The sequence below is a fragment of the Macaca mulatta genome, chromosome 1 (assembly GCF_049350105.2).
Source record: "Macaca mulatta isolate MMU2019108-1 chromosome 1, T2T-MMU8v2.0, whole genome shotgun sequence".
NCBI classification, from domain to species: domain Eukaryota; kingdom Metazoa; phylum Chordata; class Mammalia; order Primates; family Cercopithecidae; genus Macaca; species Macaca mulatta.
In genome coordinates, this window is record NC_133406.1 from 239626772 (window position 1) to 239654625 (window position 27854).

At 65.4% G+C, this 27854-nt stretch overlaps 1 protein-coding gene across 8 annotated transcripts in view; it reads right to left on the reverse strand.

Annotated features, from left to right (window-relative positions):
• Positions 1–2710: 2710 nt before the first annotated feature.
• The window catches only part of AGRN (agrin), a 35837-nt gene continuing 10693 nt past the window's right edge, over positions 2711–27854 (reverse strand). The window contains exons 3-39 of one of the 8 annotated variants that reach the window (XM_015110472.3): positions 23043–23090; positions 17394–17609; positions 16972–17196; positions 16667–16891; positions 16161–16367; positions 14843–15061; positions 14567–14761; positions 14276–14476; positions 14042–14190; positions 13861–13966; positions 13009–13125; positions 12763–12927; positions 12407–12550; positions 12195–12319; positions 12018–12123; positions 11549–11887; positions 11325–11462; positions 10829–10956; positions 10595–10709; positions 10387–10506; positions 9919–10272; positions 9230–9422; positions 8842–9057; positions 8504–8733; positions 8268–8402; positions 7975–8071; positions 7716–7880; positions 7469–7580; positions 7263–7274; positions 6936–7052; positions 6663–6855; positions 6494–6581; positions 6315–6338; positions 5358–5390; positions 4873–5097; positions 4299–4402; positions 2711–4010 (exon numbers count right to left, since the gene is read on the reverse strand). In XM_015110472.3, the coding sequence (XP_014965958.3) occupies positions 3853–4010; positions 4299–4402; positions 4873–5097; positions 5358–5390; positions 6315–6338; positions 6494–6581; positions 6663–6855; positions 6936–7052; positions 7263–7274; positions 7469–7580; positions 7716–7880; positions 7975–8071; positions 8268–8402; positions 8504–8733; positions 8842–9057; positions 9230–9422; positions 9919–10272; positions 10387–10506; positions 10595–10709; positions 10829–10956; positions 11325–11462; positions 11549–11887; positions 12018–12123; positions 12195–12319; positions 12407–12550; positions 12763–12927; positions 13009–13125; positions 13861–13966; positions 14042–14190; positions 14276–14476; positions 14567–14761; positions 14843–15061; positions 16161–16367; positions 16667–16891; positions 16972–17196; positions 17394–17609; positions 23043–23090 (5744 nt within the window). In that variant the 3' untranslated portion in view covers positions 2711–3852. Of the gene's footprint in view, positions 4011–4298; positions 4403–4868; positions 5126–5357; positions 5391–6314; positions 6339–6476; positions 6582–6662; positions 6856–6935; positions 7053–7262; positions 7275–7468; positions 7581–7715; positions 7881–7974; positions 8072–8267; positions 8403–8503; positions 8734–8841; positions 9058–9229; positions 9423–9918; positions 10273–10386; positions 10507–10594; positions 10710–10828; positions 10957–11324; positions 11463–11548; positions 11888–12017; positions 12124–12194; positions 12320–12406; positions 12551–12758; positions 12928–13008; positions 13126–13860; positions 13967–14041; positions 14191–14275; positions 14477–14566; positions 14762–14842; positions 15062–16160; positions 16368–16666; positions 16892–16971; positions 17197–17393; positions 17610–23042; positions 23091–23653; positions 25080–27854 lie in introns of those variants that run through there. The other 7 variants (XR_013409911.1, XM_028841640.2, XR_013409906.1 and 4 more) reach the window with 7 other exon arrangements.

The window sequence follows — 27854 nt, forward strand, 5'->3', positions numbered from 1 at the left end:
GGTCGCGGACGCTGTTGCCGGCTCCGTCCCGCGCTCCCTTCCAAGACCCTCTGGCTTTTCCGGGGCCGTCTCCTCTGCGGACGGGGGCCGGGGCTCCAGGCTGGGGGGCGTGGCGGGGCGGGGCCCGCGGGACCGGCCCCCCGGCTGTGCCGCGTCCGCCCCCGCGCAGGTCCCAGCCTCAGGCCCGCCGGTTTCGCGAGTCTGGCTCCCACCGCGGCCGGTCCCGGACGCGGGTGCCTCTCCCTGGCGTGCGCTCAGCTGCCCTCGTTTTCAGGCGTGGCCCGGGCTGCCCTGGGCTTCCGAAGCCTCTCAGACCCGCAGCCTCCAGCCTGGGACCCACCAGCGCCTCTCCGCCCGCGCGGCTTTCCTCCTCTTCACCCCCGGCCACGAAGGCGTCGTCACCCTCCAGGTCCCCTTTGAGTCCTCTGGGTCCTGCGCGCTCCGCAGCGGTTGTTCCCCCAAACTCCGTCTCCTGGTTCTGCGCCTCCTCTTCCTCCCCTCCGAGGTCCTCCTCCCTCCTTCATTTCTGGCGTCGGAGCTTTTTCTCCCCTGCTAGGCAACACCCAGCAGGGGCACCTGCGCCAGGCTTCAGCCCAGCCTCTCCCTGCCTGGCACCCCTCGGCCCCCTGGACCCCACTCAGGGGACCCTAGCTTCCCCAGCGCGGCCCTCCCTCCAGACGCATCAGGGCGAGTCCACCCAAAGCTTCGGTGCCTCCAGCTCCATCTCCACCTCCCTGAGCGCCTCTTCTCACCCCCCTCGACCCACCCATTCTCCCTCAAATCCCTCCCTCTGCTCCCCCTGCAGCCGAGCACCCTGTCCCAGCCAGCGGCGTCCTCGTGAATTCTGGTGTTCTCCTGCTTGGAGCCCTCCGGGAGCCTCCCACATCTCATCAGGCAGCGCCCCCAGCCCTCTTCCCCAGGCCCACGCAGCCCCACTGGACCTGCCCTGCCCATCTGTGTCCAGCCCCTGCCGCTCTGATCTGTGGCCTCTGTCCTGCACGCTGGCCTCTGGCCACTCCTACGCCTCCGCTTCTGCTGAAAGCTCCCTTCGTCAAGACACAGGGCCCTGCACACCATCCAATGGACCCACACCACATGCCCCACCTCGCGCCTCCTCACCTGCCCTTCCCCGCTCATGCTTGGGGTCTGGGTTTGGGCATGTTTTCCCTGGACCTTTCCGGGAGCCCAAAGTTGGTCTGCCCCCACCCTGGCCCCCCACCGTCAGCGACCTGTGTGTGGCCACCACTCCGGGACTCTGTCCTCCCTGACCCCCAGTGCCTGACACCTGCCAGGCACACAGGGTCGCTCAGCGCATCCCCAGAGGACCGAGTGAGGAAAGGCTCAGAAAACAAACACCCAGACTCGTGGGACCACCTGGGTGTGGAGCTTATGGGCATTATCTTCTTTTTCTTTTTTTTGAAATGGAGTCACGCTCTGTCGCCCACGATGGAGTGCAGTGGCGCGATCTCAGCTCACTGCAACCTCCGCCTCCCGGGTTCAAGCGATTCTCGTGCCTCAGCTTCCCGAGTAGCTGGGATTACAGGCATGCGCCACCACGCTCGGCTAATTTTTGTGTTTTTAGTAGAGATGGGGTTTCACCATGTTGGCCAGGCTGGTCTTGAACTCCTGACCTCAGGTGATCCACCCGCCTTGGCCTCCCAAAGTGCTAGGATTACAAGGTGTGAGCCACCACACCCGGCCTTTTTTTTTTTTTTAAATCATTAATACAAAATAGAAAAGTACACTTCGTTATTTTTCATAAGAGCCAGCACTTTGCAAAGGCCACCCAGCTGGTCACACACCCCACCCCTTCTTCCCCTGCTTCTCCCCAGGGCTCACATCTGCTGGTGCTGGATGCCAGCTCTTTGTTTTTTAGACAGGTTCTTGCTCTGTCACCCAGGCTGGAGTGCAGTGGTGCAATCACAGCTCGCTGCTGCTTCAACCTCCTGGATTCAAGTGATCCTCCTGCCTCAGCCTCCCGAGTAGCTGGAGCTATAGGTGTGTACCACCACGCCTGGCTAATTAAAGAAAATTTTTTGCAGAGATGTGGTCTCACTATGTTGCCCAAGCTGGTCTCAAACTCCTGGCCTCAAGCGATCCTCCAGCCTCAGCCTCCCAAAGTGCTAGGATTACAGGTGTGAGCCACGGCGCCCTTCGCTGAGGTTCAGCCTCTGCAGTGCTCTCACCCACACACTAATTTAGGAAGCAGGTTAGAGGGAGTCCAGGAGCCCAACTATGCTGGGGGTTACAGGCTGCCAGCAGTGCCAAGGGTTGGCGCTGCACATCTGGGCCAGTGAAAAGGCTGCCCAGCAGCCCCACACACCCTGGCTCCCCCCAGGCCCTTCCAGCCCTGGGTGCAGCCTCCTTCCAACCCTGTGCCCTGACACAGACGTGGGCCAATTACGTGTGCAGGCACACACACCCACACGTGCACGCTGGAGAGCCTCCTGCCTCCACGGCCCCGCCCCCCACGGTGCTCCACGTTGTGTGCTCCCCACTCAGGGCCTCATCAGCCACAAGGAGCCCCTGTGCAGGGCCTGGCTCCATCCAGGGCCACCCAAGGAAGCTCCAAGTCTGCGCTCCCACCACAAAGCTGAGCAAGAAGCCGCCAGGCCAGGGCGCTGGTGAGGACAGACCCAAGCCAGGCCAGGGCGCTGGTGAGGACGGACACAAGCCAGGCCAGGGCGCTGGTGACGACGGACACAAGCAATGCTTTCAAAGTTTTCAGACTTTATTTCACAGCGATCGACACAGAAATGTACTAGAGTTAGTAACAGGGCGCCCAGCCTCCCCGCCGCCCGCTTCATCGGGTGCTGCTCCTAGGAGGACTGGGCGAGGGCTGGGGCTGGGGGTGGGGATGGGATGGGGGTGAGGAAGGGATGGGACGTTGCAGTTTAAGGCATTTCTGGCTTCGGAGCCATCCCTGCCACCCCTGCACCTGCCCCTTGACCTTGGTCAGACACTGGCTGGCCACTGGTCGTTCTGAGACAAGGATGACCGTCACTGATGCTGTGGGGAGGGTTTGCAGTGAGGCAGCCCTCAGCTGCTCTCAGGCGAGACGGGAAAGATGAGACCCACCACTCCAGGGTCAAATAAAATCAATACACGAAGAACACGGCCGGTGGCCAGACCCAGATACCCAGGCAGGCAGCAGAGGTCAACTGCACCCCACAGTGAGCTCCCCTCGATAGCCCCTCACAGGGCCTGGGGTGTGGCAGAGGGACACGGCCGCATCCAGGGTGGCTGGGCAGGGCCAGCTGAGGGTCAGGGCACCTAGACCGGCCCTGGTCTGGCCTCTGCTTCTCAGCAGCCTGGGGCTGGTTCAGGCAGCACGGGGAGGGACGCAGAGCTGCCCAGCAGTAACATTGTTTCGAAGTCACAGTATTGGCATAGGAGGCCAAGGCAGGGCCCAGAGCACACACAGGAAGGAGCAGCTCAAATAAGGGCTTGGAAAGGCCCTGTGGGGGCACCCGGAGGAAAGGCCCCCTCAGACCTCAGCAGCCCCTTCCTCTCCGGGACGCAAGCCCCACCTGACAGAGCGAGGGTGATTCAGGGGCCGGGGCTGCTTCCTGGCGGGGACACCGTGGGGGAGGCGCAGTGCAAGGGGGGGCTCAGCGCCCTGAGGCAGAGGTGTGTGTCCTGAGGCTGCCATCCACGCCAAGCCCTCCACGCTGCCACCTCGCCTGTCAGTCCCTCGGCACCAGGTCTGTCTGCAGTGCGGCTGCCTGGACGGAAGGGAGGCCGGGCCAGCAGTCCCTCCGGCCAACACTCAGGCAAGAAAATCATATCAAAAAGCGACAAGTTTACAAAAATAGAAAATAATTACAGCGGGCGTGGGGCTCTGGTGCCAGCTCATGGGGCGGGGCAGGGCCGCAGCTCTGGTTTGGCGATGGCGTCCTCCAGTAGGTGCAGCGGGCGCTGGCCCACCACCACGTCCCGCAGGCAGCCCACGAAGCCCGTGCCGTAGGCCTTGGGCAGTGCTGGGCCCACGGGCAGCTCCGGCAGGCCCCCTGCAGCACAGACAGTAGGAGTCACCCGGCTGTGACTCAGTGATGCTGATGGGCAGAGGGACTCACGGGCACCCCGACAAGCAGGTGACCAGCAGGGGGACCACACCTGGGCCCCCGCCTCCTGGCCCCACGGCACTGGGAACTGCAGGGGCTACAGCGGGAGAAGAGAGAGCCCAGCCCGCCAACTCACATGCACCCTGACTCAAGGTGGGCCCTGGGGGGTGAAGTCTGTCCCTTGATATTATGAGACCCTTGGGTATCCCTCCCTAGTCTCCCCAAAACACTCACCAAGCCACAGGGCTCCATCAGTGTCCAGCTGCGTGGCACCCAGCGGGGAGGAGCCGGTCACAGGGGCCTCATTACCCACCTGCAGGGAACCTTCCCTCTGCTCCCTGGGGGTACGGGGAGGGGGAGACCATCAGGGCCCAGAGCTCCCTCTGCCTCCTCTAGACTGTAAACCCTGCATCCTTCCTATGCCCTGCAGGTGCCTCAGCCTGGGGGACCCCCCAGGTGTCACCCCTGGGGGCAAGGATGGGCTGGCCTTGACCCCAAGGAGAGCACTAGGAGCCAAGGCGGGGGACATTCCCGCAGCTCAAGCTTTGCTGGAGGTGATGGCCAGGCTCGGACCAGAGCAACCCCCAGCAGGCTCTGGGCAGGGCTGGGATGCCTTTCAGGCCTGGAAGCTGATCACTGCTTCTCCTGCATCTTCTCGGCCCTTCCTCCTCCCACTGGCAGCGACCTCGGCTCAGGCAGCAAGGCTTGTCCTCCCTGACCCCCGGCCATAAGTGGCTGGACACAGCCCAGCTGGGCAAGTGTGGGCAGCCCTCACCACTATTCTCGGCATGCTGGGTTCCCTACTCACCTATGTGCCACGACCCGCAACCAGCGGTTGGTGTTGACGGGCACGGTGGAACGCAGCACCACGGGCTGGGAGCCCAGGTTGTAGCTCAGCTGCAGGTGGCCGTCCACAATGGCCAGTGCCACGTAGTCCGCCCGCTCCGTGGCCTTGCCACTCCAGAGCACCAGCCCCTGCGTGGCCTCGGTGCGCAAGCTCAGTTCAAAATGGTTGCTCTGCAGTGCCTTCTCGCTGGAGGGCAGAGGGCAGGTCAGGGCCTCTAGGAAGGTGGCAACAGGACAGGGTGGGGGAGGTGGGAGGACAAGGGCTCCGGCAGCAGAGGCCACAAGGGCTGGTGACGGGACCCAGGGGTGGCTGGTGGGCAGACACCGACAGTGGGAGGGAGAAGAGGGATGGAGACGGGGGCAGCTTGGCAGAGAGAGATCAGAGAGAGAGGTGCGAGGACAGACGGGCCAGCCGGGGATCTGCAGGCGCTGCTGCCACGTGCTCACCTGTGAAGGGCCCCGGACTCCAGAGTTTCGGGGCTTAGAAGCAGGAAGAGAGGGAGGCAGGTGAGCAGGGGACAAGCGCGCCAATGCAAACCCTCCCCAACACTGTGGGCTGCAAGGAGCAGGCGCCCACAGAAGACACACGTGACCTCGAGGATCATAGGCCTGCCCACCAAAGAGCCCCAGCAAGGACACTTAAACATGCGTGTGCGGACACGCGAGGGCACAGACACCCACGTGCAGACAGCAGGAGCACGGCCAAGGCTGGGCACAGAGATCAAGGAGGTAGGCGTAGGGTGGCATGAAATGGAGACCAGGGGCTCAGATGCCCCGGTACACACACGCGTCTGTGCATGCATGCAGATCTACACACGGACACACGCACCTGCATGTCCACACACATACACACGTGTACATGAACACACACAGACACACCTGAATGCTCCCCACTTACACCTGTTCACACACACACATCTACATATACCCCCATATATACACGCACATACACGGACCCATGCACACACAGACACACACAGACACAAAGCTGCATGTCTCCCCCCCACACACACATATACATGGGGCCATGCACACACGGCTATATATTCACACACGTACACCTGCACATCCACCCCATATACATAGACACGCACCTACAGACACCTGCATGTTCACACACACGGACGTGCACACGGACACGGACACAGACACGCATGCATGTGCGCACACATGTGTGTAGCCTCCGTGGTGGGGGCTGGCTGTGGGGCGACCCTCGGCCTGTGCCCTGGGAGGGGCGACTGCACTTCTGAGGCAGGAAACAGCCTCTTGCCACAAAACAGCGCCGGACCCCCATCCTCCACCACGGGGGACGGACTGGGGGGCTCAGGACTGTGCTCCCCACCAGGAAGGATGGAGGGAGGGGTGGGAGTGAGAGGGAGCAGGCGGGGGCCGAGCTCTACTCACACGGGGATCTCATTGGCCAGTTCGCTTGGAAACAAAGAGACAGACAGTGAGAGGTGGGAGGACAGAGGTGGCAGTGCCGGGCCGCCCCTCCTGGCCTCGGAGCGAAGGCGTGTGGGGGTCTGGTGTCCCGCCCCGAGGGCACAGACGGGACCAGCGGCCAGCAGAGGATGGCACGTTACCTCTCGGTCACAGCGTTGAGGTACTCGACAAAGGTCCGCCCGTCAAAGGCCAGGGTATCCACGTCCCCTGCCGACTTCTCCACCAGCCCTGTGAGACAGGCAGGTGAGGGTGGGCCTCGTGGGCTCTGGGCCCGTCCAGCCTCTACCCCCTGCCCTGTGCCAGGCTCACCGTTCTCGCAGTGTGGCCCTGAGAATCCCCCGGGACACAGGCACACATAGGCAGCCTCCCTCGGGACACAGGAGGCCCCGTTGAGGCAGGGGTGGCCTGAGGCCCGGGTGCAGGGGTGATCTGCGAAGGATGTGACGTCCACCTGCCGCAGCACGTGCTCCGGGGTCAGCAGCTGGCGGCCTCCCAGGGAGACCTGCGGGGCAGAGTGAGAGCCTTGTCCCGCCTGCCACCCGCCCACCCTGGAGGCCGGTGGGACGCCCCACCCCCACATACCAGCTGGATGGCACCGTTGAAGCCAGAGGACACGGCAGCAGCACGGGCCAGCTCGCTGAAGTCAGGGGCTCCCCCCACATAGAGCGGCTCCTTCAGGTTGAGGACAGTGTGCGGAACCTGCGGGGACAGCGGGTGAGGGGCTGTGCAGAGCCCACCCACGGTGCAGACCCAGGGCCCAGGCAGTTGCACGCACCCCCCTACCCAGCCGCCCATTGCCTATCTAGGGGGCAGTGTTAATCACACAGAAATGGCAGGGTCCTTAGTGGGGAGGAGCTACCCCGGGGGTGGAGGCGCCAGAGATGTGAGCGGATGAGAGGCCGACAGTACCTTACGGGACTTCTGGCCTCCGAAGAGTGGGTGGGGTTGCAGAGCGAGAGCAGAGAGCAGGGAGGCAGAGGAGGCAGAGGACAGGGCAGGCGGCCAAGAGAACAGGACAGAAAAACAGCTCCGTGAGCGCCGGCAGGGGCGGGGCTGCCGCCCGAGGAGGAAGAGCAGGCAGCAGCGGGAGTCCCCTCACAGCCCAGAGCACTCACCGGGGACTCCCCCAACACGCGGGGGCCGTCGCCCACACGCATAGCACCCTTGCGGCCGTTTCGCTCCAGTGAGACCCTGGTCCAGGCTCCCAGGGTGACTGGCTCCTTGCTCCTGGTGAGGAGGGGTCAGTGTGAGTGGGCTCTGGCCGCCACCGGCCGCCTGACCCCCCACGGCCCGAGCGACCTGTTGGTGCTCCAGCCCCAGGCCAGTGCCCCAGGCCTCCCACAGCCACCCTTGCCGGCCCACCTGATGACCGCCGCCCCCTTGCCCAGGTCGTAGCGGAACTCCAGGCGGCGGTCCTGCAGTGCCAGCGACACGAAGTCTCCCTTGCCGTCCGTCTTTTGCCCGTTGTAGAGCAGAAGGCCACTGGGGCCTCGTGCCAGGAACACGACCTCCAGCGCCATCTTCTCCCTGGGGTCATGGGGAGTTGGGGTGTCTCGCTGTCCTCTCCCCACGGGATAGACAGAGGTGGAGGCCGGCCCTTCCCCGCTCCTGCCCCACCGACCCCAGGTCCCGTGCAAACGTGTGCAGGCCTCTCAACTCCAGATGGGAGAAGCCGTTGAAGTCAGCCACGAAGGGCCCAGAGCCGTCCTGCCCCGAGGCTGTAGGGAGAGTCACCAAGGCTTCAGTCCTGACCCCCAGGGCCTCCTGCACCCCATGCCAGCCGCGTGCAGAGCCTAACTCAAAACCCAAACTAGACTGAGCCGCATCCTAACTGCAATGCTACCTAGAACCCGTACCCACCCAAACGTTTGACCCCACCCCTACCCCCTGCCCTGAGAGCTCCACACCCCCGACCTGTCTGACAGAGGGTGCCCCCACGCCCCAGGGGGCACTCGCACTGGGCACCACCCTCGGGCAGCACACGGCAGGGCGCCGCCCCGTGGCAGGGGTTGGGCTGGCAGGGGCTCTTCTCATCGGCACAGGTTGGTCCTGGATGGAGGAAGACAAGACCAAGGTCCCAGGAGGTGTCGGTTGGGTACCGCCCACAGGCCCCGAGGTCCCACTCCCACCCGCCCCAGCCCCACTCTCACCGACGCGGCCGGGCGGGCACTGGCAGTGGAACCTCCCAGCCTCCAGGGCCTGGCACAGGGCCCCGCCACGGCAGGGGTTGGGCAGGCAGGGGTGGCTCCCGCACTCGCCCACGCCGGAGCCTCGGGTGGCAGCCCCCGGCCCAATGCCGAGCTCCAGGAGCTGGTTGTTGACGTCCAGCAAACGGATGCAGCCCCTCAGGCCGGCGCCCACGGAGGTCCGCTCCAGTGCCCTGCCACCAGGAGGGACGCCGGGTCAGGGCTCAGGGGTCACAGGCAAAGCCACCTTGCACACCAGGACCCCAAAGGGCCGGGGCCACACCACCCTCCAGGGGACTCACACAGCAGCCTGGTCCTCCGGTACACCGCCCACAAAGAGATCTGTGTCCAGGTTGAGGCCGTCGGTGCCACTGGGGCTTTCGCCCAGAACGGGGGTCTCACCATCCACCGAGAGGGTGCCCCGGCGCCAATGCCGCGACAGCTCCAGGCGGTGCCACCGGCCCGGCTCTACCGGCACCGCACTGGTCAGCACTGCGGGCCCCGAACCGGTGTCAAACCTGATGGCGAAGCAGGTGCTCAGAACCGTCGCCCGGCCCCGCCCCCCGCCCTGCCCCCTGAGCTACCCCGGCCCCGCCCCCTGCGCTACTCCGGCCACGCCCACTCCCCGCCCACCTGAGCTGCCCCGCCCCGCCCCCTGAGCTACCCCGGCCCCGCCCCCTCCCCGCCCACCTGAGCTGCACGCGGCCATCCAGCAGTGCCAAGGCCAGGAAGTCCTTGCCCCTGGCGTTACCATTGTACAGCAGCAGCCCCTGAAGCTCCAGCGCCCGGAATTCTAGCGCCAGGCGCAGAGTGTGGTAGGCGCGTAGGGTGGGGAAGGCCAGGAAGGAGCGGCCCTCGAAGGCCGGCACAGGGGCACCAAGCGCTGCAAAGGGCAACCGGGAAGGCCAGCTGGAAAAGCTCCGAGGATTCCCCACTTTTATCCCTGAAACCGCCTCCCCGCATTTTTTGTTTTTGTTTTTTGAGACAGAGTTTCGCTTTTTTTGCCCCGGCTGGAGTGCAATGGTGCTATCCTGGCTCACCGCAACCCCCGCTTCCCGGGTTCAAGCGATTCTCCTGCCTCAGCCTCACGAGTAGCTCGGATTACAGGCGCCCGCCACCACGCCCAGCTAATTTTGTATTTTTAGTAGAGACAAGGTTTCTCCCTGTTGGTCAGGCTGGTCTCAAACTCCCAACCTCAGGTGATCTGCCTGCCTCGGCCTCCCAGAGTGCTGGGATTACAGGTGTGAGCCACTTCGCTTGGCCGGAACCCCCCCTTAATCCTGCCCCCAACTGAAAGCCTGATGGTGGCTTAGCCCCACCCTCAATCCTTGCCCCAACCCTGCTGCCTCCCTGTCCTCCCCTGCAGTGGACGTCCTTACCCTTCTCACAGGTGGCGCCTCCCCTGCCTGCTGGGCAGCTGCAGGTAAAGCCCCCACCAGAGACCTGGTGCTGGCAGGTGCCCCCGTGGAAGCAGGGCTGAGAGTCACAGGGCTTTGGAGGTTGCTGGGGGGCTAGGGGCCGACGTCCGGGCACACGGCTGGGGGCAGTGGTGGGGGGCCGACGTGTGGTGGGGGCTGCCGTGGTCTTGGCAACAGGCTGGCTTGTGTGACTGGGGTGCAGGGTCCGAGGGGTCACAGCAGAGGACGGCAGGCGGGACGCCGTGGTGGCTCTGGCCGTGGCGACGGCAGCAATGGCTCCTGACGTGACTCCCGTGAAAAACGCAGGAAACCAGTCTGCCAGCACAGGGAGCTGTGAGGGTTTCCTGGGAGCAGGGCCAGGAAGGGGTGGGGGTGTGGGCATGGGCAGAGGAGGGTCAGGCAAGCCGTGGCACGCAGCCTGGCGCTCACCAAAGTCCATAAATCGCACATGCTCCTGCAGTGGCCGCCTCACCCCCAAGGACCGGTGCCTGGACACCTGGATCTGCCGGAGCAGGGCCCGGGCCACGTCGGGTGCCCTGAAGGCTGTGGCTGGAGAGGAGCGAGCTCTGAGCATGGCAGAGCCCCAGGCATTCCCCACCCACTGCCTCCCAGGAAGGGTCCGGGGTGGGGGTCTCACTGGGGTCAAAGTGCACATCCACAATGGCGCGGACGGATTTGCCAGGCCCCAGGTCCCGCAAGCGGACACTCCGAAAATCCTTCTTGACGTCTGAATTCCGGAAGAGGTCGTCCAGCTGTGGCAGGGGGTAGGCAAGGACTTGGGGGGCCGCCCAAGCCGGGCTGCCCTGGTGCTGCTCTGGGTATCTGGGGAGGAGGGCCAGTGGCTGGGCGGGGGCTGCGCCCCCCATCTTACGGTGCTCTCAATACTCCTGGCTGTCTCCCCGAACAGCTCTGACTTGGGGTCCGCCATCTCAGGCGTGTAGAACAGCTCCTGGCCCTCGACGCCCTCCAGCTCCAGGACGCCCTGGAACACCTTGGTGGCTGTGGGGGAGGTGCAGTGAGGCCCTGCCTGGCATCTGCCTGGATCCAGGCTGGCCCGGGCACAGGCCCCAGCAGCAAGCTACACGGGCGCACGGGAAGGTGGATGTTAGTCAGATGGTCATGAGGTTAGTGGGGACCCCAGGGTGGGGCTAGTGTCGGTTACCAGGCAGACTCCTCAGAGCAGTGTGCCACGCCGGCTTGCAACGAGAGAGACGGGTTAGGAGTGGGGTCCCGGGCACGCACGTGTTTGAGGGGGCCGAGTCCCAAGACCATAACCCTGGCACTGACCTGCTGCCCAGGCGAGGGGGCAGCACCCCGGCCGAGCCCAGGCTGGTCCTCACACTCCCCTCGCCCAGCCGTCCACTCACCAGGGCAGTTGGAGCCCTCTGCGTCCAGCGAGGGCGTCTTCCCATCAGAGCAGCAGCCCAAAGGGGAGTTGTAGCAGGAAGCCCTCTCGATGGGTGGCCCAGGGGTTGCCACGCTGCTGCCCTCGAAGGGCTCGAGCCCTGAGGAGACATGCTCTGAGCCCAGGCTCTGGGGCGGAACCTCTCTGTGCCTGCCCGCCCACCCCAAGTCCTTGATCCCTGCTTACCCCCAGAGCCACCCCCACTGGCCTCCTGGTCCCCGCTCAGTTCCTCATCACCACTTCCATCAGCGCTGCCAGATTCACCAAAGGCAGACGCCACCAGGCTGGGTGCAGGGGAGGGTGCCGTGGGGGGTACGGTCAGCACGGGCCACACAGTGGTCCTGGGGATGCTGGCGGTGGTCCGAGGTTGTGATGAGTGCAGAGGGGTGGTCTGGCTGTGTGCGGTACTGCTGGGAGCTGGGGGTGGGGCACCAGGGGGAGTCGGCAGTGCCTGGCTGGGAAGGAGCCCTGGGCTGATCACAGTCACGGAGGCAGATGTCGGGTGAGTGCTGGGAGCAACAGCCTCTGCAAGGAGAGGGAGGTTGGCGGGGGACTGGTTGGGACAGGGTCAGGTGGCTCAAGGCAGGTAGGGCTGGATTTAGGGCAGCGTCAGGCCTTCCTGGTCAGTTCTGGGGCAGTGGCCGTCAGGCCTCACCCTGGCACGGGCCCAGGCTCTGGATGGAGATTTGCAGGCCCTGGCGGCAGGCGATGGTCTTCAGCTGACACTCATTGCCGTACGTGACTCCATCTGACCCACAGACCTGGGGTAGAGAATAAGGGTGCTCAGGGCAAGGCCTCCCCCCCACTCCCCTTCACATTCCACACCCCATACCTTGGTAACATTGGCCTCTGGACAGGTGAGCACTGGGCAGACACAGTGGGCTGAGCCAGACTCCTCCACGCACAGTGCACCGAATTCACAGCGCATCTCCGCACAGGTTGTAGGCGCAGAAGCATCTGGGGCACAGGCACGGGAAACCCCTGTGGCTCGGGTGGCCCCACCCCACACCATGAAGCCCCAGGGCAGTGCTGGCCCTCACTCACCAGCTTCACAGCCCGCGGGGCCCAGGGCACGGCCATCTGGACACTGCCCACACTTGGGTCCAGCCACCCCGGGCTTACAGGAGCACAGCCCAGTCATCTGCTCACAGTCGTCCCGCACGGCGCCCTGGGGATCACAGCTGCAGGCTTGGGGGAAATCGGGGAGGACTCTGATGTCTGCAGCTGGACAGGCTTCCCCACCTCCTCCAGAACCTGGTCCCCAACCCTGGCCCTGCCGAGCCCCCAGCCGCCCAGGTGTGGGTCAGGCCAGGGTCTGGGCAGGTGAGAAGGGGCACAGTGACAGGGGTGGACAGGTAGGAGGGCATAGCCGGTGGCCAGTCCTGGGCCCTGTCACTCACGTGTACAGCCACTCCGGCCATCGGTGACGATGCCTCGAAAGTTCCAGAAGCCAGGCTCACAGCGATCACACCTGAGGCCCCCCACACCTGGGCGGCAGGAGCACTGGCCTGTGACTGGGTCACAGGTGCCACCGTAGGAGCCATGGGGGTTGCACTGGCAGGCACCTGCAAGGTCAGGGCAGGACAAGGTCACGTGGCCGCACAGCCGCACCAGGCCCGAGGTCAGAGCTGAGCTCAGGTACTCACTGGGACAGCCAGCCAGGCCCACGCCCCGGGCTGCAGTGATATTGTCCTGGCAGCAGCCATAGGGCATCTGGGCACAGTGTGAGGGGGCCACGGGCAGCAGTGGAGCGAAGGTGGGGCCTGCAGGGAAGGGTATGGGACTCAGATTTCATGACTCAGACCCATTTCATGGGTCATCCAGGTGCTGGACACCCACCGTGGGCCCAGCCACTCTGCCTCCACCTACCCCCACCATCACCACTCAGCCCTCCTGATCCCAGCTCCCAGAGGAGCCCTGGAGCCTGGGGCTGAGGACACAGGTGAGGCTCCCACATCGTACACAAGGACATGTCTGTGAATGCAGGTCCAGGAACACATAACACACAGAGCACCCAAAGATCAAGGACACACAGCTCTGTGCACACGCAGACGAGTGTCCTTGCAAACCGAGAAATGTGTGAAGACGTCAGCATGTATTCTCACCCACATTCCTCCAAACCGTACGGTTAACGTCTCCCTGCAGACACACATCTGTGCACGTGCATCACACACACTGGGCACAACTTTTACCTAATTAATGTGATACACTGACTGGATGGATATATCCAGAGACTGCCCACTGGGTGGCGCCTCACATGGTTCATGCTGCCTTCCAGCACTGAGGCCTGGCCTGGTGCACGCCCACGACGGATGGACACAGGCCCACACACACGCAGCAGCACAAATGTGCACATGCACCAACACTGGACACCACCCACTTACAACACCACACGTCCACAGGGGCCCACCACAGCACACAGGCACGCCCACATGCCCGACGCGGACACCCAGAGGCCGGCGTGCCTGTGCACAAGACCCAGCGTGGGGCCGGCTCACCTCGGCAGGCTCCCTGTGCCGCTACAGATAGCTCTTGCCGGGACTCACACCTGGCCTTCTTCAGCTCACACTCGGTGCTGTAGGTGACCCCATCTGAGCCGCACACCTAGAGGGTGGTGTCAGTGTGAGCGGCTGCAGCCACGTCCTCGCCGCCCGCCAAGACCAGGGGCGCAGGGCTCACCGGGCCGCCCAGGACACTCTGGCAGCTGAAGTCACAGACACACGGCCCGTCCTCCGAGTCCTCGTCCCAGATGCCACCACGCTGCCGGCACAGCTCCTGCTCACAATCACCGTCCTCCCCAGAGCCAGAGCCTCCGGAGCCACACTCAGCTGCGGGGAAGGGGGGCCGAGTCACCCAAGGGCTTCTTGTCCAAGGCCGGAGCCCAGCAGTTCTCGCCAGCTGTCCCCGGCCTACCCTGCTCGCATGGCCCTGCCCGGGCCTCCTCGATCTGTGTCTGCTGCCGGCAGGCGGCTTCCCGTAGCTCGCAGGCACTGCCATAGGTGACACCGTCACTGCCACACACGGGGCCGGGCGGGGGGTGCTCACACCGGGGACACACACACTGCCCCGCCGAGCACACAGCCCCAAAAGCACACACGGCATCTCCACAGGTCTCTGCAGGAGACAGAGCCAGGCAGGGGTCGGCAGGCCCAGGCTGAGGGAGGCACAGGACCCCGGCCCGCCCAGCCCCACGGCGTCACTCACCGCAGGGTCCAGTCGAGGCCACGTGCAGGCTGATCTGGTGTGTGCAGGCGTGCACATGCAGCATGCACTCGCTGGGGTACGTGTGCCCATCGGAGCCACACACGGGCTGGGCCAAAGCCACGCATTCAGAGGGGCACACGCAGCGCCCGGTCTCGGCCTCACACAGGGCTCCAAAGCGGCACTGCCCGCAGGGGTCTGGAGAGGGGGCTCCATCACCATGGCGACCAGGAACCTCCCTCTCCCCGACCTCCACCAGGCCCCTCGTCCGCCACCGACCACAGGGTCCTTTGCGCGCCACCCGGATCTCCCGCCCGAGGGTGCAGGCCGTGGCCTCCAGCTCGCACGTGCTGCCGTACGTGACGCCGTCGCCGCCGCACACAGGATCGTAGAGGCTGGAGCACGCCTGCCGGCACTCACACGCCGCCTGCCCGTTCTTCACAGCACACGTTGCCCCAAATGCACACTGCACCCCGAGGCACGGGGACGGGGCCTGGCCTGGGGAGGACACAGGTGCTCAGTGGGCCCACAAGCACCCCCCGCCAGCCGCAGGCAAAGCCCCCAGCCCCACGCAGCAGTCCCTCTCCCAGGGAGGGGATGGTGGAGGAAGAGAGAACACAGGAGAAGGGCCAGATGCACGGCAGACACGGCAGAGAAAGGGACAGACACGCAGCAGAGGCGAGCGGGACATACACCAGGAGTCCCCAGTGGCCGTGGGCGGAGCTGCCCCCAAGCTCAGGGCTTCCTGACTGTCCACAGCGGGCTATGGAGGGGCCAAGCTTCCCCAGCCTGCCCAGGCCACGGACCCCCAGGGGACCACCAGCATCCCCAGGACACCCATGCATGTGGGGGGCTCTCTGTGGGTAGGAGGAGCCTGCACCCCTAGTCACGCCCAGGGCTGCACGGGGGAGGAGGTGTCTGTCCACTTGCTCTGAGGACCACAAGGCCAGGCAGCAGCAAGCCCCCCCCCGCCGCACGGGGGCAGACCTCGGGCTGCGGGCTCCCGGCGGGCAGGCACGGCACCTCATCCTGCCAGCAGGTCAGGCTGCAAGACACAAGAGGTGGAGCCGACAGGGAAGGAGAGACCAAGGAGAAGAGACAGACGCAGAGAGAAAGACCAGAAGATGGGCGAACTGACCAAGACGAACACAGGCAGGCAGAGCCATGGCAGCCATGCCCGCCGGGATACGATGGCCACTGCCTCCCCCTGGCTCTTCAAGTCCTGACACTGACTCCAAAAGGGCTGCCCATGTCCCAAGAGTGAGGACCCTGGTGTCGCGTCCAGCCTGCCCACCCCAGCAGTCTGTGCTTACAGAGTGGGGAGACGCGGACAGGCCAGAGGACTCCCGGGGAGGGCATGGCTGAGGGCAGGGACCAGGGAGCCCACACAAGGCCCTGCCTCTGCCTCACCAGCCCCCAGGTCTCCAGATACCCTCCACACACACAGCCTCCACCCTCCCCAGAGCCTTCCCAGAGGGACCGGCCCACTCCCAGGACCCCAAGAGGAGCATGACGGATGAAGATGGCATGTGATGTCCAGGCAGGAACTGACGCAGGAACAGCCCACCCCGCCTGGCCTCCACCCCGGGGCGCTCACCACACGGGCCCTGGTGCTTGCTGGGGATGGCACGCTGCTGCTGGCACTCAGCCTGCTGGCGCCAGCAATCACTGTCATACGTGTGCCCGTCCTGGGCACACACGGGCCTGTAGGCCCCGTCACAGGTGACACGGTCACAGGAGCAGCGGGGACGGCCACGGCGGGACAGGCACACAGCATTGAAGCGGCAGGGCTCCGGGCACTGGTCTAGGGTGCAGGGGTGAGGGGATCATGGAGAAGCTGGAGCACCCTCCATCCCTGCCCTGGGATGTGCAGTGAGCAGGGGAGCAGGTGGCCCTCCCAGGGGGGAGCCACCCACCTGGATCCTGGCACTGGCCGGAGCCCTCCCTCAGGGAAGCCACCCACCTCGCTCCTGGCACTGGCCGGAGCCCTCCCTCAGGGGAGCCACCCACCTCGATCCTGGCACTGGCCGGAGCCCTCCCTCAGGGGAGCCACCCACCTCGATCCTGGCACTGGCCGGAGCCCTCCCTGGGGGAGCCACCCACCTCGACTCTGGCACTGGCCAGAGCGCACTTTCTGCAGGAGGAGACCCCGGGCGGCCCCCGATCTGCCCATGACGCAGTCGTTTTCGTAGGTGACTCCGTCGTCCCCACACACTGGCGCCCGCCGGGCAGGACAGCTCTCGGGCCGTAGGAGCATCTCAGGGCGCCGCGTGCGCGGGTTCACGCGGCAGCTGCGGCTCGGGTCAGGGAGGGCGCCCTGGCAGGGGTCTGGGGGTCGAGGGCAGGAGTCAGGACGCTGTCGCCGCGCGCCCACAGAGGTCGAGCCGTGCGCCCGCCGCCGCGCTCACCACAGGGGCCGTCGAACTTCTTGAAGACGTTCTCCTGGCGGGCGCAGGCGCGGCGCAGGAGCTGGCACTCGCCGGGGTAGTCGGCGCCGTCGCTGCCGCACACGGTCCCCTCGGGGGCGCCACGACAGGTCGCGGGGCACAGGCACGAGGCCGTCAGCCCGTCGGCCGAGCGCGCACAGGTACTGCCGAAGCTGCAAGTCACGTTGGAGCAGGGGTCCCGCGAGCCTGCGGGCAGGGCTTGCCGGTCAGACGAGCCGCCCCCTCCCCGCCCCGCCCCGCCCCGCCCTCTCCGACCCGCTACGCCCCCCCCGGCCCCGCCCAGCCCCGCTCCTTCCCGCCGGCCCCGACGCTGCCACAGGCCCCGCCCCCACATCGCCATGGCCCCTCCCAGCCCCGCCCCGCCCCACCCCCGCCCCGCTCACCGCACGGCCCGCGGCTGAGCAGGCGGATGCGGCGTTGCTGGCTGCACTGCGCCCGCTGCAGCTCGCATTCGTTGCTGTAGGTGGAGGCGTCTGAGCCACACACCGGCGCCACCACGCTGGGGCACGGGCCCTTCTTGCAGACGCAGGACGCCCGGCCCGGCCCCTCCGCGTTGGGCTCGCACACGGCGCCGAAGCCGCACAGCATTCCCCGGCACGCTGGGGCGGGTGGGGGAGAAGGCTCAGGGTGCCGGGGCGCCAGTACCCACGTCCACACGCCCGCGAGACCTTGCCGTGCTCGCGGCCCGCGCCTTCACCCCCCTGCGCCACATCGGGGGTTCACCATGGACACGGACACGCGTGCATGCGCTCAAAGGACCGGCCCTGCCCCTCGCAGATCCCGCCCGCCGAGGGTTCCCGCTAGCCCCGGGCCTCTCCAGGGGGAAACATTCTCCCCCACCCCGCCCCTGCAGCCGCAGAGAGGGGCGTCTACTGCAGGGGGCACCTGACTGTTTCTGCGACGGACGAGCACCCACTTCCCACCCACCTCGTGCGCCCCCAGCGAAAAGCAGAGTCGCCTGGAAACCAACTCGGGCACAATCGGTCCAGGCCCCAGTTCTGCTCAGGGGCCCCTTACACATCCGCACCGGAGCACCTCACCGATTCACCCCATGGAGCCCGGGGAGCCCCTTCCCGCGCTGCTGCAGCGTCCAGCACACCTGAGCCCTGCCGCCTCCTGCCTGGGTCGCGCCTGACGGCCCCACGGGGGCAGGGTGTAAGGCCAGGTCACAGCTCTGACCCACCTCTGGCGCCTCCCTGACTGCTCCCTGCACCCAAGATGGGTGGGGGATCTTCTTCCAGCGGCCTCCCTCTCCCCAACTCTTCCCCAGCTTCCCTGGAGAAGCGCAAATTCCTGGCCGCCGCCTCTACTTTAATCTCCTATTCTTCCTGGCCAGCCCCCGACCCACGGCAGGCCTGTGCCCTTCTGCAGCCTCCCATCGCTCCCTGGGATCCCTGGGACACCCACACGCTCCCTCTTCCCTGGGCGTCCCCCTTGCCCCCCACCTCACCCCTGCATCCTCCAATCCCCTCACTCTCTGTCAAAGTGATCTTCCTTCTTGGGGAGGTGCAGGAACTGTTGCTCATTTTAGTTCTTATTGTTGCAGACCACAGCGCCTGGCACACATCCCATCACCAGACCTCAACGTGGCCAACAAAGCTGCCTCAGGCACGTTAAAACCCAGAGCCCCTGCGGCAGCCCATCCTGAGCACCCCCACCCCCCAGCATGGCCCACCCAGGATCAGGGAAGGGCCCATTAGGGGCTGCAGCTGTCTGGATTTAATAAATGTTTAATTGGGTCCAATTATCATTAATAAGTCATGTCAGAGGGGTGGCTACCACCCATCACTTCCCAGCAGGCTCTCGAAATGGGGCAGGAGGAAACCCCCCCGCCCCGGTCTCCAAGGAGGGTGGGTGCACCGGGAGCTGGAGCCAGCTGTTGCCACGGCAACAGGCCACCCCAGGCTCTGGCACTCTCTGTCTGGGTGTCCCTGCCCCCACCCCAGAAGGCTGAGTGAGGGCCATCAGCCTGCCATCCTTGCAACCTACCCATGCTCCCCGCCCCCCCATCCCTGTCCTCCTCCCCAAACCTTGGCTGTGCTGCCACCCCTCTTCTGCTGCTCCCCCACCTCAGGTCCTGCAGCCAGGCTACTGAGTTCTACATTACCCACTGTGGGACTGTGGGCAGGTTCTCACCTGCCTGGGCCTCAGTGTCCCCTTCTGTGAATAGGAGCAATAGGACCTACCTCCCAGGATTGTGGGGTTAAATGGGCCAGTATCTGCAAAGCTTAGAGGGTGCCCAGCACACAGCACTCTGTGGCCCGTCTGCTGCCATCATAAGTACAGTCATGAGGGCTGCCATCACCACTGGCCTCCCACCGTCCCGGCTCAAACCAAACTCAAACCACATGCACCCCTGGCCCCTTCACTTCCCTTCTGGCGCCCCTTCACTTCCCTTCTGGCTCTCCTTCCTTCCCCTCAGCACCTCCCTCTCCCTTTGGCCCTGCCATGTCCAAGGCCCTGGGACTCCCAGTCCAAATCCAACAGGCACCTGCCGATGCCCGACCAGCTGTTCTCCTGCGCTTCAGCTGGACCTGTGGACTAATGGTTCCCCCCAGGTCCCATCCCCACGGTCAAGGACCCAGTCACCTCCCTACACCTGGGTTCCTGAGCCTTTCTCCCCTTCTGGTCACCTTGGCCCAGCCAGACCTCTCCCAAGGCTCCGACACCACGGCCAAGGGCACTGTTCCTGGATGGCTCCTCATCCACCAGGACCTGCAGCTCCCTCCATAGTCCAGCCCGAGGTCAGTCCTGCTGCGTCCCAAGACAGAGTCTCGGGGAAGAAGGTGATGATGGCAGCTCACCAGGATGAGCCGGGCTGGGCATGGAGGTGCACGGAGAGCAGGCTCTGGGGTGGGAGCCCAGAGATACCTTAGGGACAGGCTCTGAGCGACCAGCTGCTGGACCAATGTGGCAGGGCAGTGGAGAGACTCTGGGTACCTGGGGGGCACCTTGAAGCCGGGCTGAGCACTGGGCCCCCCATCCCCGTCTGGTGTGCAGGGCCAGGTTCTGGCCCCTACCCCTCTGCCTCCAGGGCCTCACAGAGTCCGCTCCTCTTGTGATATGGCCCCAGCTGTGGAGTGGGGGTGGATCTCCCTCACAGCATCTGATGGTGTGACACTGCCATCCAGCCCAGAGTTTAAAGGTCACAGTGCTGGTCCCTCCCTCCTATCCCCATCCAGGCTGGAAACACAGCTGCCTCTCAAGAGTGAGCTCAGGAATCACCACCTCCGGGAAGCCCCACACCCCATTCTCCACTCACACTGCAGGCTTAGGTGGGGGGCAGCTCCCATCACTGTGCTGAGTCCACCTCACAACTACTTGCTTCCCCACAGGCCTAGGGGATCACAGAGGCTCCACACGAGATCACCTGAAGACAGGTGCACGTGGTGACGGCACACACGCATCTACCCACCAGGCACAGAGCATCGCAGCAGCAAACCCCGAGACGTCAGGCCACTCGTCTCCCCAGCCAGCTGGCAGGACGAAGGTGAGACGTAGCTGAGGCCGCCTGACAAGGCCACATTGCTAGAAATGCCAGCGCTGGGCTCAGATGCATCCGTGGTCCGGTCACCTGCCCACATGGCCCCTCATAGATGCAGGTGACACACCTAGGCCCCTGTGAGCCCTGTGTTCCCGATGGGTCATTTTTGGGGGTCCTGCCACGTCTGTCCTAGCTCCGCCTCCTGCAGGAGCCCCTCCCCGGCCACTCGGCCTCCCCACCCACTCTCCCGCAGCGTGACAGGTCCCCCCACCATGTGTAATGCTGGAGGCGGCAGTGCTTTTTATAGGAGTGGGTATATTTAACTCCCTTCCTGGTCCTGGGTAGGCTGGGGGATGGAGAGGATGCCCCAGCCCTGCTGTGAGCTACGGCCCGTAACTATGACGGCAGTGAGGTAGCACGTGGGTCACGATGGCCTTGGCGTGGAGCCCTCCACGCCACTGACTGTGTGGCAGGGCGGGCTGTGGCTGGGTGCAGGGAGCAGTATGTAAAGAAAAGGAGACACTCCCAGCCTTCTGGGTGTCAGGAGAGGAGGCTGAGGATGCTAAGAGAGGGGACCTCCCACCGGAGCATATCTTTAAATCCAGATGGCTCCAGGCCTGTGGCTCACAGGTGGTGGAAACTCAGTTCTTGCCCTGGCCCTGCCCAGCCCCAGCCACCAGCACAAACCTGTCTCCTCCCCAGGACACAGCCCACTGGGAGGGTTCAGGCCCCTTCCTGCAAGACTTGGGTCCTTCTCTGAGTCCATACCCTCCTGCCCCCAGTCCTGGGGCTACCAGGAGGGAGAGGGTCTTCTAGCACAAGCCAGCTGCTCACCTACCTGCTCTCCCAGCCCATGTCCTGTCAAATGCCTCAGGTCACAAACCGCCCATGGTGCTGTGCTGCCCTGTCCCACAGGGCTCCTGAGTCTCAAGAAGGGGGACAGCAACCCCACTGGGAGGAGACCCTCAGAGGCCTCAGTCACCTTGGCCAGGCAGACCGGTCTCCTCTCCCCACAGTCCAGGAGGAGTCTGGCGCTCTGAGGAGCCTTTGGGATCTCGCAGGAACGTTCTGGGGGGCGGGGGTTGGAGGGCCATCAGGGGCTGGGGGCCAACAGACAGGCTGCAGTGCTAGAACCCAGGGGTAGGACTGGTTTGCACAGCCACCATTCCCCATTCCCACTGCCCAACTCCTCACCCCAGGCCCAGCGCTGCCCCAGCCCAGAGTCTCTGGGACCAGGAGTTGAGTAGCTCAGTGTGGAAGAACCACTGCCCACTTGCTGGTACGCGGCTTCAGGAGCAAAGCACAGCTGACTACAGGCCACGCCAGCCTGGCCGGCGGCTGAGGAAGCAGAGTGCCTCCATCTCATGCTCTTCAATCCAGCTCTGGTTCCCAGGTGCCCAAACTCCACACTCCCAGGAAAGACCCCACCCTATCTTGTAGACCACTGAGAACCCCAAGCTGCCCCCACCCCTGCCCCCACCTCTCAGCACAGGTGGGTATCACAGGGCCCCCTGCCCAGGCCAGGCCACCTCCTCCAGCCATCATCCCCCACTCCCAAGACCTGGAAAGTGGCCCAGACAATCTATGCAGCCCAAGGCCCTGTCCTCAGGTCACCTCAGGATTTCCCCAGGTCATCCTCCCCACCCCGTGTCCTGATCAGGAAGGCCTCACAGCGCAGCCCTTGCACAGACAGTCCTGCACACGCGACTGAACGCAAGTGAGACCCACTGATGGGGCAGGTGCTGACAGACAGTCCTGCACACGCGACTGAACGCAAGTGAGACCCACTGATGGGGCAGGTGCTGAGAGAAAACCTGGGTGCTCCCTCCCCACCTGCTGGAGAGGACCCCAGGTTTGGCAAGGGTGTCACCAGCCCTCCTGTCCGTGCTCCCCTGCGGCGCTGACCGCTTCCTCTCTTCCCCTCATACACCCCGATGACAGTAGCCCAAACACCAGCAGCATCCCCAGGAGGACAGGCTCCACCTCACAAAGCAGATCAACAAGGTCAGCCCGCCCCTCCATCACTTGTGCCCCCCCATGACAGCCTGCAGAGTCCCAGGCACAGACTGCGGCCTTCCAGGCCCCTCCCCAGATAGCTGTCACTGATCAGGCCAGGGCCCTCCCCAGCCCAGCCTCCCCTCTGACCTCCTGTCCACTTCCAGCCTCTGTCCAGCCCCACCCCTTGCTCAACAGGGAGAAGGAAGGACAATGGAGCGGAGCCCCCTGACCAGACTCTGGCCCCACCCCACACATCTGACATCTCCTCACCACCTGTGGGTCCCAGGACTTGTTTCCAATTTTGAGGCTGAGGGGGCTGAGGCCCAGAGAAGTGAGTCGTGCTCCAGTGCCACCAGGCCGGGGCCTCCAGACTACGAGTTCCCACTGTAGCCTACCGCTGCAGACTCCCAGGACAGACCCAGGTGCCCTTGTCCAGCCTCCTCCGCACTCCAGACACACTCCACACATCTGGGGTGCACACCTCCAAATGGCCCTTGACTCCCAAGCGTGCCACAGCCCATCCAGGTCCCCCAAACTCAGCCCCACTCACCATCAGGAGGCGTCGGAGGCACTGGAGTAAAGTGGATCCCAGGTTTATCTGGAAGAAAACAAACCCCCAAGTTAGGCCCCTCTGAGCAGGCCCCTCCCTGTCCCATCCCTTTGCCCAGCCTGGAAAGGGGCACCCCTGCCCACCCACCTCCCTCCCCTCCCCATGGGATCCAGGCAGGGGTGCCGAAGGGTCCAGCCCTGGCCCCATGGGCTGGCTGAGGCCTGAGACAGAGGCCCTTGCTTTTCTCTGCCCCTACAGCCAAATGGTCATGGCCTGACTCCTATCAGATGGGGCCCCAGCCACAGGGGTGCAGGCAGGCCCCACTGCCCTGGAAGAGTCCACTGCAAGCCCCACCTTAACCCCAGCTGCCGGCTCTCAGTGTAGCCGGGTGCCCCTCCCTCCCCAGCTACCGCAGGAAGTGTTTCTGCAGCTTTGGGAGAGGGCCAGGCCCACTGAGAGCCCAAGGACAGGCCTCCAGGGACCAAGGGGTCCACAGAGTGACCCATCCCATCCCCCTGAAGCTGCCAGCGGCGCCGCGGCCTCCGGCCTCTATGTGCAGGGACTTCGGGTTGGGGCTTGGCCAGTGCGGCGCCCCGCCCGTGGCCACCTACAGTTGTTGAGGAACAGCAGCACCGCGAAGCCGAGCGTGGCTGTGGCCAGCAGGATCAGGCAGGCGTTGCACGGGACCATGAAGCCTCGCACCAGCAGGGAGGCGCCACGCGGCTGCCGGGTGTCCCGCGCCAGCGGCAGCGGAGGCATGGCCCGGGGCTCCGGCTCTGTGCCCCACTCTCAGAGTGTGGGGGCTCCTCACGGGGTGCCCTTTGGCCTCTTCAGGGCTGCTCGCCCCATCCTGGGACCCCTGGGGCGGCGGACCGCAGCTGTGCCCTCAGAGTTCACCCAGTCACAGCCCTGGGGGTGCCAGGTCCCGGCTCCAGCCCTCCAGGCTCATCGTGGGAGGAGTGCAGAATTCTCCCGGAGTAGAAATCCCAAATGTGGGCTCCGAGGCAGGCGGAGGAGGGACGGGGAGCCCGCGGTCACCCTTGCTGCCCACAGCCTCCCCGGGCCGGCCGCCAGCGCTTGGTCTTCCCGGAGCCCCGCAGGCCGGAGAGGCGGTGTGCGCGGCAGGTGCGCGGGGTCCAGGCGCCGAGAGCCTGGGCAGCTCCTGTCCCCGGCAAAGGCGGGAGCGGCGATGGGAGCGGGCAGGCAGGAGGGGCGGCCGCGTCGGGAATGAGAAGAAAGCGCCGCCTGCGGAGGCCGCGCCGGCTCCTGGGCTCCCGGGCTCCCGCCACTGGGCGAGCACCGCCAGCTCCCCTCGTCCTCGCGGGGCTGGGGAGGTGAGTGAGGGGCGAGGGCGCCGCGGAGGGAGGGCGGGAGCAGAGACAAAGGAAGCCGCCTCCGGGGACCCCGGCGTCCGCGGGGAGTTCCAGAGGATCGGGCCGACGCGGACGGGAGAGCGCTGCACAAAAGGGAACGCCGGGCAGGCGGGGCCGGCGGCAGAGCTGAGGGCGCTCGGCTGGGGTTGGGGCTGGGGCTGGGCCCTGGATGGGGCCGGGACTGGGGCTGGGGTGGCTGAGGCTGGGGTCCGGGGTGGGCCTGAAGACGCTGGGGCTGGGTCTGGGGCTGGGCCTAGGGGCTCTGAGGCTGAAGCTGGAGCCGGGGCTGGGACTGGGGCTCTGGGGCTGGGCCGGGGGTGGGACTGGGGCTGGGGGAGCTGAGGCTGGGGCTGGGACTGGGGGCGCTGGGGCTGGGACTGGGGGAGGTGGGGCTGGGCCGAGGCTGGGGCTGGGGCTGGGGGCGTTCAACTGGGACCGAGACGGGGTCGGCGGTAGGGCTGGGCTGGGGGAGCAGGGTCGGGTGCTGGAGCGGAGGCGAGTATAGCCGGGGCAAGTCGCGGGAGGAGGAAGCGCCTGGGGAGCAGGAGCTGGGCCGGGCGGGTCCGCGCCCTGCACCCGCTGGGGTGAATCGGAGTCGCCGCAGGGGGGCCCGGGGGGCCGCGTGCGCCCGCGTGTACGCGTCGTCGTGCGTGTGCCCGCGAGTGTTTCTGCGCCCGCGGCCCCACCCTGGCGGGGCGTAGGTGGGGGAGGGCCCCAGGTGCGGGGCGAGCTGGAGGGTGGAGTGAGGTGAGCGGCCCAGAAATCGCCTCGCCCACTTTCCCCTGGGGATTGACAGTGGCTCCTCCAGTCGCCAGCGCCCCCTACTCCCGCGCGGGGCGGAGTCATGCAAATGAGCCCCATGCAAATTGCGGCGGGGACTCCCTGCGGGCCCGCGGGCCTGGAACGCCCCCGAGAGGCCGTTCCAGGAACGTCGGGGCCTTGACGTCACTGAGGCCCGGGGCGGGGGATGGGGGTCTCGGCCCATCTGGGACTCCTGACGCGGTAGTCCGGCGTCCCCACACCCGCCCCCGAAGGTCGCCCCTCTCCCTGTCCGCTGCCCAGTTGGGGGATCCGGGGATCAGCGAGGGGCCCGTCTGGTCCGGTGTGTGCACCACCCCTAGAGTCCATGCCAGGTCCGTCCACCCTGGAGGCCAGAATCCCTCGGCGGCGGCACCTCGGTCCCCCGCACACCCCTGGCCACCAGCAGCCTTTGGAAAAGACCCCTGCGCACCCATTACCCTGCCCTCCCCTCTGTCCCTGCAACGACCTACCCCATCCCCCAAGCCCCAGCTCCAGGAAAGCAAGGACCCGGCGCCTGGGCGCTTCTGCTCCGCCAGTCCCCTCCAGCACCGCAGACCAAGCCATCTGCCACACTCACTCTCACCACTCTGCAGACAACAGCTGCCAGCAGTCACCAGTGCCACCGCGTGGTCACACCCAGGTCTCACCTCAGTCCACCCCAGAGGACCCACTGCCCACACCTGCCTTCTTGGAGTCCCACAGTCTGGCCTGTGGGCCCCTTCACCCCATGGCCTCCATCTGGACTCTCCCCAACGCCTCCTTCCCTCCGGTGCCCTGTCTCACCCTCCTGGTCAGGCTCTTCCAAGGGCCCCAGCCAAATCCCACCAACCCCACCTTAGCTGGGAAGGTCCTGTCTTGCCAGTTCCCTCTCCTGGGACTCCTTTCCACCCCCCAGCCAGGGACCAGCACCATGCCCCGTCACCCAGACAGGAGGCCTCCACATCTCTATGGCCCTGGAACCTGGTGTTCCAATGAAACCTTGCAGGAAAATCCACTCAGCCAAGGGGTCTCACCCACCGCAAGCCACGTCCCATCCAGAGCAGCTGTCAAAGGAACCACTTGGAGACGCACCCCTGCTGGTCTCACCCTCTCCTCAGGGGAGCTCCTACCCCGACCCCCACCACCCCGCTGGACCTTGGCACTGTCCACACCAGGCTGACAGTGTCCCAGCAGCGCTGACTGTGGGTGCCCTGGGCAGGATCTGACTTTTTATCTCCCCAGCACAGGGTGTGGCCCAGGGATGAGAAAACCCAGCACAGGACTTGTTGTGCAGAGGCAGGTGGTTCACACACATTCCCCATTTCTCACCTCCCAGCTCAGAGTCCCAGGGGCAGTGCCAGGGTCAAACCCAGGCCGTGCTACCAGGTCACACGCCAGACCGCCTGCTGCCACCACCTTCAGCCATGGGATCTCTTGGTGGGCTCTGCAGGAGGAGGACATGCAGGTACCAGGATGTGGGAGCGGCGGGGGAGCCCCAGGTACAGGCTGGCAGAGGGGACCTCAAAGACTGCCTGGGAAGTTTGCCCCCACACAGAGACCCTGGGATCTGCCAGCAAAGGGGGCCCAACAAGCTGAAAGTCACATGGGGGGGCCTGACTGGCCCAGGCCAACACTGGAATGAGGCTTAGGGCCCCTTGGGCTGGCCCAGGGGGAAGGGGAACCAGGCAGGCGGCCTGGCTCCACCCAGCCCCAGTCAGTGTCTGAGCCCCCCACAGAGGCCCAGATGCCTTCAGAAAGACAAAGGGCCATTGAGGCCCCAGGCCCAGCCAGGGAGGGGAGCTCAGGCGACATGAGCTATTTTGGGATCTTCAGACAAAATCATTCAGCTCTGACCAGCCCACGCAGGCTCATGTTCGGGAAAGAGGCAGGCATGAGCCCCCTGGTCCCTGAGCTCACACTCACAGCACCATGCACTGCACACACACACGGCCACACAATGGGTATTCCAGGCCTGCCCAGCACCACACCCGCTCCCTGACTCCCCTCAGCCCCGTTCAGCCCCACTGCCGTCTCCAGCCCCAGCCTCAGTCCTCCCCCCGCACCTGCCCGCATAGACATGGGATGTCCCCCTTCTCCCCCCACCTGCATAGATAGTGGATGTCCCCCCACCTGCCTGCATAGACACTGGATGTCCCCCCACCTGCCTGCATAGACACTGATGGCCCCCCACCTGCCTGCATAGACACTGACGTACCCCCACCTGCCTGCATAGACACTGGGCATCCCCCCACCTGCCTGCATAGACACTGACGTACCCCCACCTGCCTGCGTAGACACTGATGTCCCCCCACCTGCCTGCGTAGACACTGACGTACCCCCACCTGTCTGCATAGACACTGGGCATCCCCCCACCAGCCTGCATAGACACTGACATCCCCCACCTGCCTGCATAGACACTGACGTCCCCCCACCTGCCTGCATAGACACTGATGACCCCCCCCACCTGCCTGCATAGATACTGGATACTGGATGTCCCCCCACCTGCCTGCATAGACACTGACGTCCCCCCACCTGCCTGCATACACACTGATGACCCCCCACCTGCCTGCATAGACACTAGATGTCCCCTCACCTGCCTGCATAGACACTGGATGTCCCCCCACCTGCCTGCATAGACACTGGGCGTCCCCCCACCTGC